Source organism: Calliphora vicina, chromosome 3 (assembly GCF_958450345.1).
Source record: "Calliphora vicina chromosome 3, idCalVici1.1, whole genome shotgun sequence".
Taxonomy (NCBI): Eukaryota; Metazoa; Arthropoda; class Insecta; order Diptera; family Calliphoridae; genus Calliphora; species Calliphora vicina.
The window spans coordinates 7343961-7355623 of NC_088782.1; the positions used below are offsets into that span (position 1 = coordinate 7343961).

Consider the following 11663-nt stretch of genomic DNA (forward strand, 5'->3'; position numbering starts at 1 on the left):
AAAATCTTGTGTATAACAGTGTTTTCTATAGAAAATCTTGTGTATAACAGTGTTTTCTATAGAAAATCTTGTATATAACAGTGTTTTCTAGGGAAAATCTTGTGTATAACAGTGTTTTCTAGGGAAAATCTTGTGTATAACAGTGTTTTCTAGGGAAAATCTTGTGTATAACAGTGTTTTCTAGGGAAAATCTTGTCTTTGACAATATTTTCTATGGTAAATCTTGTGTATAAAAGTATTATCTATAGAAAATCTTACATACAATAGTATTGCTATAGAAAATCTAAAATACAGCAGTATTTCTATAGAAAATCTTGTGTATAACAGTATTTTCTATAAAAAATCTTTTCTATATATCATCTTGTGTATAACAGTGCGTTCTATAGAAAATCTTGTGTATAGCTGAATTTTACATATAAAATCTTATGTATAACAGTATTTTCAATAGAGAATATTCTGTATAACAGTATTTTCTATAGAAAATCTTATTTATAACATTATTTTCTACAGAAAATCTTGTGTCATTCCGTTTGTAATTTCTACATTTTTCATTTGCGACCCTACAAAGTATAAATATTCTGAATCGTTATAGATAGCTGAGTCGATATAGCCATGTCCGTCTATACGTCTGTATGTTGAAATCAACTTTCCCTAGCCCCCAAATAATTTACATACATGATTCATATATCAATATATCGGCTATAGACCCGGTTCGGTTGCTATTTAAAATCGAGAAAATCGGCCCACAAATGGCTGAGATATAAGGAAAATACCAGGACAACCTCGATTTTTTTTTACCCATTTTTGATCTATGTATATCTGGATTACTAAGTCATTAATATAGACAATATGGTTATCTAATGATAAATATTTCAAAGTCCATTGCAACGACGTATATATGGGTCATAAAAAAATATTTTTTAACCCCCATATGTCATACAGTTTTTTCACCAATAAATTTAAAAAAAAAATATTTAAAAATTTAAAAATTTTTTTTAATTTTGAATACCTTAAAATATTTAAAATTTTTATTTTAAAGTATAATTTGGTGAAGGTTATATATAAGAGCCGAATATAGCTCTCTCGCTATTTGTTTTCTATAGAAAATATTCTGTATAACAGTAGTTTCTACGGAAAATCTGTAGAAAATCTAACATAAAACTGTATTCTTATAGAAAATCTTAGATTTTCTATAGAACATTTTATTAATAAACGATTTTTCTATAGAAAATCTTGTGTATAACAGTACTTTCTATAGAAAATCTTGTATATAACAGTATTTTCTGTATTATATAGAAAATCTGGTCTATAACTGTTTTTTATGTATTATATAGTAAATCATGTGAAAGGGAGTTTGTAAAATGATGTTTACAACAGGCATTAGGTATTTGAAATTGACATATTTTTGTATGTTAATTATGAGCGTTATACATTGCTATCATTTTGTTGTTGAATTGCAAAAGAAAGCTACGATATTTTGCAAAAAGATCTGCATTAAAACACAAGTACATAGTACATATGTAATAAATTGAAAACTATTAATAAAACATATTTCATAATTGTTGTTTGGAAGGCGATCGGTCTATAACGTACATTTGTGTTCGGCCATCATCTGCATACACTTAAACCAAAAAAGTAAAAATTTAGGAAATTATACAACAAGAAAATAGGAGTACATTTTTTAAATTAATTTTATTATAATGAACTATTACAATATTAACATTTGGAAAGCATTTATTTATTTATTTATACATACATATATAAAATGTAGTTAAATCCAAAATTTAAAACACACAAACTCTTGAGACTGTTATTAAAACCAAAATCAATAAAAAAAAACAAAATAAATCTTAAAAAAAATTAAATAATAAATCCAATTTTTTTACTCTGCTACAATTAAATATTAAACTTTTAAATTGTAAACTATCTAAATATATGCGTGTCGAAATTAAATTCAAACAAAAGAAAAAAAAGACAAGTTTATTTCCTCGAAATTTACACAAAACAGACGCAAGAAAGTTAAAACGTAAAAGATATTGACTAGTGACCAAAGTTTTATTTTTTATTGTATATAAAATATAATGGGCACAAGAGGGTTAAATATTTTAAACTCGTATAATACCCAGCCTTAAAAATTTATTTATTGATTTATTAATTTGTTCCCCCCTAAAATATTATACAAAAAAAGTTTATAAAGTTCTTATACAAATAAAAGTTTTGCATAAAAATTGTATTGTATGTAGATGTTATAAAATAAAAATAAAAACAAAAAATTAATTCAAATTGAAATGCTTTGAAATCGACTACTATATAGATCTTTTCATAAAATATGTAACTGTTAATTCGCTAAACAATCTACACTTACCATACATCCATACATTAATTTAATTAAATTTATTTTTTAACTTGCAGACTTACATACAAACAAACAAACAAACATTCTTTCAAATAATTACAATTCGAAAAAAAAACTTGGTAATACATACAAAAATGGTAATTATAAAAAAATTAAATCAAAAGATGTAATCGATGTAATTTTATACATATGTACATGTATACATTTACATACATATGTACATACTTATATATACATATATATACATACATATATATTGAAAATCCAAAATTTAATAAAACATAAACCTTTAATAAAACTTAAAATTTATTTAAAATTGAGTTTAATTTGGATAATTGAACTGAGAAAATGGGTTTGTTTGTCTTATCGTTTTGAACGTAAAAATAATATTGTTTCAAAGTTGAATTAACGATTTGAATTTAACAGTCTATAACGGCTGCTTGCAACACTCATTATAAATCTTGCCAATGCTCGAAACTTCTTCGAATATATTCAGTTTATAGACGCTGAAATATTGTATAAATCAGACATTTGTAAATTCAAAATTTTTAAAAACTTGTTCGACTTAACCCCATGTTTTAACATCTATCTATATATATAAAAATTAAATGGTACATGTATGTAATGTCATCACGTGAGAACGGCTGGAGCGATTTGGCTGATCTTTTTTCATTAGATTCGAAATTTTCAGGAAAAAAAATTAAAATAATTCCGAGTAAAACTCGGAAATTTTTTTTGGAGTCCAGTCAACAGTAATAAAAAAAGCTCCCTAAAGTATGCTGTACAAAATTAGATATTTTATTTGCAAATAAATAAAAACAGGCAGGTGTATGTGGGTTGGAGAAATTTGAAGAACTAACAGTAGTAAATAGCTACCGGGGGAAGGCGTGGTGGTGTGGTCAACTAGTAAAGCTATAATTACTGTTTTCATACAAAAGATATGTTAACCTGCAGTATAACTATGGAATATAATTAAATTTCTAAATATTTGTATTAAATGAAATCGAATGACAGGAAGACTAAAACGATATTCTTATATCAAACAGCAAATAATTCTGAATCTATAGGAATGTGTAAATTTGTATTTTTATGATGGTGGATTAAAAAGTTCGTGCTTTTTGGATAAAAAATTATTACGGAAAGCTTTCTCATACCCAAAAGATCATTCCAAGTTGAAACCGCTGAGTCATGTGATATACCTATGGCTTCCACAATCTCTCGCACTTTCAATCTCCGATCTGCCAACACCATACGTAATTTTTTCAATTGTTGCAGGTGTAGAGGACTCAACTGGGCGTCCAGAACGTTCGGCATCTTCCGAAATTCAGTACACCACTTTTCGAGCATTTAAATTTATGGTGCAGAGTTCCCATAGTACTTGTCAAGCTTAGCATTTTTTCGCAAAAAATAATGCTTAATGAGCAGACTAAATTAACTTTCCCAATTTCTACTCAAGTCAAGAAGTAGTGTGCTATCAATGGCTGTCAAAAACAAACTACCTGTTGACAGGAACTGTTCAAAATTATCAGATGAGTCGCGTTAGTAATATGTACGATACTTTTCAATCAGCCCAATTATGAATAAAAAATTCCGCGGGAGTTTGTTCCCCGGGAGTTTTTACCCATTGAATTTGAATAGGAAAAATGAGAAAAGGGGAAAAACTCCCGTGGAATTTTTATTCAAATTGGGCTGAATATGAAATAGTATAAAAAAAAGATACGAATTTTATTACCAATATAATTGTTGTACCTATTCTCTTATTGATTGTTACGAAATTAGATAAAATTTAAGACAGTGTAAAATAGGAAATTTAATATTTAATCAAGGGATAACATTAAAACTTACCCCGTATTTATCACTGTTTTCTTACTATCCCAATTCAGGAATAGTTTTCAGCTGCTGGTATAAGTCGATAGCGAACACTTTTTGGAGGTCATTGAAAATGTGCTAAGTGAACAAATAAATTTAAAAGTCGAATTTGCACATTATTTCGATCTTGTTACCAATTTTTGAAAATAATTTACAGTTCAAAATGTTAATTTGGAATTTGCAGCACTTCTATAATAACTACACATTTATAGGGAACCACCGTATTTATCTGCAGTTTGTTGCAAGTGTGTTCAATAAATAAATATCAAAATTCCAAATCTATTTTATTTAAATTTTACAATATTCTTATTATTTTAACTTTTATTGGTATTGTCATTGTTAATTAAACTCTTTGAAAGGTTTTTCAATATTTTTAGAACTAAATTTTCTTCCACCATTAAAACGGATTGAGCAAATAAAAATAACTGGTTTTAATTGTTGTGTTAAGAAATAAACTTTTTTATTTACAATTATTTTGCATTGTATTATAAATATAATCAAAAATTTTCACAAATAGAAAGTTAATCAAAATACATAAATACGTTTAAAAGCGCGTAAACTTAAAAAACAAAGAGTGTCAAAATGACAACATGCGGCCAGTTGCAAAAATTAGTACTTATTAGTATTATTTATGTATGTAAATAATAACACCTCAAATCTTTAAAATTTAGTTAAATAAATATAATGTTCATATTGTTATAATCAAGCCTTTTGTGATTGACTGTATGTTTACATAAGTTATACCGAATTGGATGGGTGGATTTCCCTTTATATTTAAAAAAAGTCGAAAAGTCGACTTTTTAGAAATTGATAGGTTAATCTAAAAAGTTGACCCTAGTAGTAGAAATTTGGAATATACGATGCCTTTTAAATCATGACTATGAGTTTATAAATTAAATTTGTATTTTTACGATAGTGTGCCTTTTTGTATGAAACACAGGTTTTTGGATACAAATTTTTTTATTTTTCTCCTTTGAGAAAGGTTGCACTTTATCCAACGTTTCTCCAATTTTTGTATCCCTTCCAAAAATTAAGATTTGCCGAGGTCATCAAAATAGGTATTTATTGTGAGATGATTTAATCGATGTAGTCAAATCTCTTTCCGCCGAGACATTTCTTCAGGTTTGGAAACAGAAATGTCACTCGGGGCTAAATCCGTAGAATAAGGCGGAAGTATTTCGTCGCTTAATTCATGGATTTTCCCCATGGAAACTGGAATGCCTCACTCCACTGGGATGGTCATAATTAAAAAATTATTTATAGAATATCGGTAATGGTATTTACAGGTACGGTAAAATACCCATAGTCCACCTGAATGGGTATTTTAGGGGTAACCTTAGCTTCGCAGCAACATTGACTAATATACATACCTAATTGATGGCATATATTAAAAACCCATTATTGTACATATATAAAATTTTAAACTTTTTTTATTTTTAAAATAAACAATAACTATTGTAAATAAAAATATAATGTTATTATTAATGTTTACGTTTCTTCGAAAACATTTTACCACCGCTTGGTTTTGATTTATTTTTGTATGATTTTGTATTCGAACGCCTCTGTTCTTCCCATTGTAATTGTTTTTCTGAGGACTTGTCGGCGTTGAAAACAGCATTTAAGGTACCTTGACCTTTTGTTTTGCCCGTTTCTTCTAACAATTCAGCAAAGTCATCGGCAGCAGCAAAGAGGGAACTCATATCTAAAAGAAAGGAAACCATAAAAATGATTATTTATACATAAATTTAACATTGATTTTATTATCTTACCATCACTGTGTTTTAACTTTTTGGCAAAGTTACGTTCGTTCATGTCTGATAATGCATCTTTCTTTGATTTTTTATGTTTTGGTTCATCGTCATCATCATCTGCATCGATATCACTGTCACTACTATGGTCCGGTTCATCTTCGTTGTCCTCAAATTCATCCATAGATATTGATTGATCGTCATCGTCTTCATCGCCATCTTCATTTTGATTGAGATCAATAGAACCATCCTCGTCCATTGACAAATCACTGCCTTTGTCATCATCATCATCATCGCCCCAATCGGCATCAATATCTTCCATATTATCCTCTTCATCAGCAGCAAGTTTTTTCTTGGCTTTTCCTTTACTCTGTTTTGCATCTGCTCCCAGGACATCTTCAAACTCTTTGAGAAAGTCTAATTCTTCGGCATCGGCCTCATGTTTCTCTGCCTTAGATGACTTTTTACCAAAGAATCCATCTAGATACTGTTCAAATTCATCGTCATCTACATCTCCAGTTTTTAGTGGACTCTCCTCGTCATCTTCTTCGTCTTCAGTTTTTGGTTTTGTCACAACCGATTGCTTACGCTTTTGTTCCAGATAATTAAATATAAACATTTCCTCTTCGCTGCAATTGTTACGAGTTAGATTCTTTACTGGCATGCCACGAGGTCCATACGATATATAATGCTTGTGACCTAATGCCGTTACATTTGATTTCTCTTGGTCCAGCTTTTTGGGATTCTTGAAAGAAAATCTTTCCAAAAAATGTGGTAGACCAAAATCACGCAGTGGGTCACCATAGTAATCAATACGTTTATCTAGAAAAACAGACACAACACATTAAAATAGTTACTACAAATAGAATTGTTTAACTATGAACTTACTGTTTAAGATGCTTTCGGCAAAAACTTGAACAGTGGGATGAAAATGTTCCCGCAGCAATATTAGCTCATTTCGCAGACAGTATTCGGCTCCGGCAAATGCTGGCACTCTATGATAGGGGTCATATTTACTGGGATTCATTTCACGAACTTTACTTTCAATCTCACATGGCGCTACTTTGGAATGATGCCATGAAGATTCGACATTGCCAGTGTCTGGGTTTTCCTCAATCTTGCCGTCATTTGTGTCGACAACATCATCATACTTTTCTTCGCCATCACTATCGAACTTTGACAATTCTTCGTCAGTCACTGATACTTTCACGGCATTACCACCAGTTGTGTCGCTTTCCTCCTCAGGACAAAGTTCCTTACGACTACGTAATAATTTGTGTATTACGATTAAGCAACCAGCTGCCATATTTGAGGGCATGCAAAGAGCCAACTGCAGCAACCGTTTGACAAAAGCTTGAGCACGAGCCAAATTCGTATCGATAAATATCGCCCTGTGGACAATGTGCAGCAACTGGGCGGCACATTTCGTGCCAATAGTTGTTAGGTTCATGTCAACCAATTTAATGTATAAGGCATTATAGAAACGATCACTTTTCTCTGTCTTGACGGAAACCAATTGCAGCAACAAGCCAAGTGTCTGTATAGAAACCCGAATATCGGCCAAATGCACCAAACGATATATAGTATCTTGCATCTCTTTGCTTAGCAATTCAGTGCTGCCAGAAGCCGGCTTGGCTTCCAATATGGCCTTTTGTAAACAGCGTAATATGGCCTGCATAGTTCGGTTATTGATAGCTCCCTTTTGGACCAGAACCTTGAATAGGGAGAAGCAAATGTGAACTAATTTTGTGCAGACCTCTGGTCGACCGGCAGGTGCTATGCTTGACAAGTAGCAAAGAGCAAAATGTTGGGCTCGCTCGGAGATATTATTACGGAATAGAAGTTTCTCAGTTTCATTAACAATCACTCCACACATATTGGGATGACGATGGGCCACATCACTCAAATGGTGCAAAGCTTTCGATGCTATTTTAGCCACCGGGTCACCCAATTTATTAATCAGCATTGTCAATAACATTTGCTCTTTTTCAGGGGCAAATGATAACAGTTGTGATGCCGTTAGAATTGATACAGTTTTATTATTATCCTGTCCGGTCTGGATGCCTTGTTGAATATTCTTTAAAAATTCTAAAAAGACATAAGAAATACAGTGGAATTACTAATCGCTCAATTAGGAAAATGTCAAGATTAGACCGAAAGAAAATGGGTTTTGTTACTCCCTCAAAATAAAACTTGGTTTGTTCTTCATAGTTAAATTTTTGGAAACATCATAAAACAAACCAAAGTTTATTTTGAGGGTAATTTTTCCCCCCTCTATATGAAGTGAGTGGCACTAATATCGATATACCATTAAGTATAATCTTACCAAAATACTGGTCCTTCAGTTCATTTTCAAAATGCCAATACGCATATATTTTTCTTTGCTGTTCTTTAGTAAGATTTGTGTCCTTTCTAACTAATTTCCAATCCGCACCTCGCATTTGAAGGGAATAAAGCTTTCGATTAGGAGGCAGCAGAACCTCCTTCCACAAATCAGTAACTATAGATATCACTTCAGCGCTAGATTTATTTGATATCTTGGTAAATCCTATGAGTGTTGAAAGTGCCTCAAGATTAGCTAAAGGATTACTGGTAACTAATAAGGCACCAGCATTAGCTCGATCTTTGGCTGTACCTTTGTGGAGAGCAGTTTGAAGCCACCTAGAATCGGATGGATTTTCTAAAGCAAAAATAAAAAAAAACATTTAATGATTGTTCTATGTTCTCAACAAATATACCAACGTTTTAAAAATATCGCTTTTTCCTGATCATACGAAGAGCGGCAAATATTATACAATTCCATCTGATCATTATCTTTCATATCTAAAATTTCCTCAGTGGCAGGGTATTGTGGATACTGGAATGAACACAGAATCAATAAAGTTCAAAAACAATATACCTATTTAATGTTACTTACAATGTAATACCACTTTTTCTGTGTCTCGGATTCCTTCTCATTGTTATCATTTTTTTGTTTGGACTTTTTCTTTTCCCTCATTGAGAAATAGTCATCTTCTTCCTCTTCAGCAAAATCTCCAATTTCTGCATCATCCTCATCCTTGACCGCATCTACGTTCTCTGCATCAGTATTTTTCACCGACTTTTCCTTTTTATTTTTCGATTTTTGTTTTGCTTCGCTGACGATTTCGCCATCATCATCAAATACAATTTTTTTCGGTTTTGCATTTGATTCGATTTTTGGAATAGCCATTTTCGAAACACAATGGATATTTATTATATTTTGGAAACAAATTTATTTTATTTTGTTTTAACAAGACTATTTATTCCGCACGTGTAGGAGCATAAAAAATATACACACACATGTTTTTGACAGTTGAAACAATATGGATTGGAACATGAAAATAATAAATTGTTTAAATCTACGTCTACACGAGACAGAAATTTACGGCATAAATAAAGTCGAAAGTTCGAAAAGTCGACTTTTCATAAATTAACAAAAGTTGATTATTCGATTGGTCGAACGACTTACAAATCGTTTAAATCTACATCTACACCAGAAATTTATCGGTATAAAAAAAGTCGAAAATCGAAATGTCGACTTTTCATAAATTACCAAAAGTCGAATTTTTAAAAATCAAAATACGTCGAAAGTTCGACTTTTTGTTTCAACTATAGAAATACTACACATTCATAATATATGATCTCCTGGTAGAGAGAAAAATAAAAAAGACATTATTGTGATGAAATGTGAGCCGACGCGGCTGACATGAGCAAAAACTTTTTTATATTAAGTTTTTCGTAGCTAGAAATGGGGGGTCTTCAAACCAATCTGTCACATAAGAAATGCACGGTGTGTGTGTGTACTCATGTTGGATGTGAGCCAGATGAGCCGGAGGAGTATAAAGTTGCCAGATAAAAAAATAAAAATAACATGGCATCACTGTGATAAACAATAGCCAGGAAAGAAAACCGCAAAAATGTAAGTATAACACAATTCGTATTGAAAAATTAAATACTGGAGAAAATTAAAGCAAACCGTGGAAGCATTCATTTTCTTTAAATAATATATAAATATACTGTTAATTAACAAAGAAAACATTTCTTCTGGGTCAGTGTAAAGTAAAAAATCATCAAAAATTGCTGCTCAACACAAGTGGGACTACTCCCAAACGAGTCTTTGTTGTTTTTTTGAAAACCAAAACACCATGAACGAAGCAGCCTTAGCTGGAATGATACCGTACGATACAATTGGTCTATACGAACAACCGAAACCACGTTTCATATTTAAAATGCCTCGTGTTGTCCCCGACCAAAAGTCCAAATTCGAAAGTGATGAACTGTTCCGCCGTTTGAGCAGGGAGAGTGAGATACGGTACACCGGATACCGTGAGCGAGCATTGGAAGAACGGCAAATACGTTTTCAAAATGGCTGCCGAGAGGGTCACACTGAGATTTCATTTGTTGCATCGGGCACAAATTTACAACTTGTTTTCAATGCCACCCAGAATCCCTATATACATGACAAGGAGTGCGAATTTGAAAAGGAGCCGGGAAAAGTGCACATTAAATCGTATTTCATTATGAATGGTGTTTGCGTGCGATTCCGTGGTTGGCTAGATTTGGAACGGCTTGATGGTGTCGGCTGCTTGGAATATGACGAACGCAGAGCAATGCATGAAGATGCTATACTTCGAGATCAAATAGATCGATATAACCAAAGATTGCGTGAATTTGAAGATTCAAAAAGAGCTTATCGAGAGAATCGTCCAGAAGACATGGATGCAGTACGCCGTGGTGTCGCTACCGGAGGCATTGGAGTTGGGGCAGCAAGCATGTGGCGACGTTAGAGATAATACTGATAAAAATACATCATATAACCAAATTTCATTTAACATAAATCAGATCCAATTGCTCTCATTATCAACACATTTTTAAATATTTAAGATATTCGAATTAAATGTTAAGTACTAATACATTGATATATAATAACTGCATTCTATTATAACATCACCCATAAATATATAAATAAACCCTTGAAAAACAAATTGTATTGGTTTTGTATTCTCAAGTTAGTATGAATCACACCTTACTATCATTATTAAAAGCCAATCTAGCAAATACTAATTAATCAAACTCGATTTCATATATTGATCTACTTTGGATTATTTGGATAACGAGAAATCACAATTTTAGATGTATGTATTCTAAAAGTATTTCTAACAGATATATACCTATCTCTAGAACTCATAATTATAATATGTGCTACAATTCTCAGTACTATACATGAAATAATAATACATGTTATTTTGGGTGTTCGGAAAGTTGATTTCAACAGACTGATTGATGGGCGGGCGAAATGACAAACTTAAACGCTAATGGTGTAAAAACAAAACTACAATTAACAAAAGAGCTATATGTATTCTGCTGTGCCGATTATTCTATACCCTTCACCAAAGTATACTTTAGGATAAACATTAAAAATTTTGTCGGTGAAACAAATTGTTTTGGTAAAAAAAATATATGAACAAAAACAAGTAAGATAGATATATTCGGCTGTGCCTAATGTTCCTAATATTCACTAAATTATACTTTAAAATACATATTTTTAGGTAAACAAAATGTAAATTTATTTTTCAAAATTAAATTTTTTTAAAATTTTAATTTATTGTAAGTCCAACTTACTGTATATAGCCTTATGTACATCGTTACAATGGACTTTGAAATATGTC

The 11663-nt window shown here is 31.4% G+C and overlaps 2 protein-coding genes across 2 annotated transcripts; one reads left to right on the forward strand and one right to left on the reverse strand.

Moving 5' to 3' along the window:
* Nucleotides 1-5623: 5623 nt before the first annotated feature.
* Noc1 (Nucleolar complex protein 1) lies at nucleotides 5624-9268 on the reverse strand. Its single transcript, XM_065504448.1, has 6 exons — nucleotides 8891-9268; nucleotides 8716-8830; nucleotides 8300-8653; nucleotides 6862-8061; nucleotides 5995-6795; nucleotides 5624-5927 (listed from the first exon to the last, which is right to left on the reverse strand). The coding sequence occupies exons 1-6, from the start codon at nucleotides 9182-9184 to the stop codon at nucleotides 5707-5709; spliced, it is 2985 nt and encodes a 994-aa protein (XP_065360520.1). The 5' UTR covers nucleotides 9185-9268; the 3' UTR covers nucleotides 5624-5706.
* Nucleotides 9269-9848: 580 nt separating this feature from the next.
* Bgb (Big brother) lies at nucleotides 9849-10979 on the forward strand. Its single transcript, XM_065505100.1, has 2 exons — nucleotides 9849-9913; nucleotides 10048-10979. Exon 2 carries the CDS (start codon nucleotides 10140-10142, stop codon nucleotides 10779-10781), a length of 642 nt encoding a protein of 213 aa, XP_065361172.1. The 5' UTR covers nucleotides 9849-9913; nucleotides 10048-10139; the 3' UTR covers nucleotides 10782-10979.
* The last annotated feature ends 684 nt before the right edge of the window (nucleotides 10980-11663 follow it).

Excerpts from the sequence above, each read along its gene's own strand:
- Noc1 (XM_065504448.1), bottom strand. The coding sequence starts at position 9,184 with ATGGCTATTCCAAAAATCGAATCAAATGCAAAACCGAAAAAAATTGTA. Across the intron at positions 8,831-8,890 it reads AGAAAAAGTGGTATTACATT|TATCCACAATACCCTGCCAC; the intron begins GTAAGTAACATT and ends TGTTCATTCCAG. Across the intron at positions 5,928-5,994 it reads AAAGTTAAAACACAGTGATG|ATATGAGTTCCCTCTTTGCT; the intron begins GTAAGATAATAA and ends CCTTTCTTTTAG.
- Bgb (XM_065505100.1), top strand. The coding sequence starts at position 10,140 with ATGAACGAAGCAGCCTTAGCTGGAATGATACCGTACGATACAATTGGT.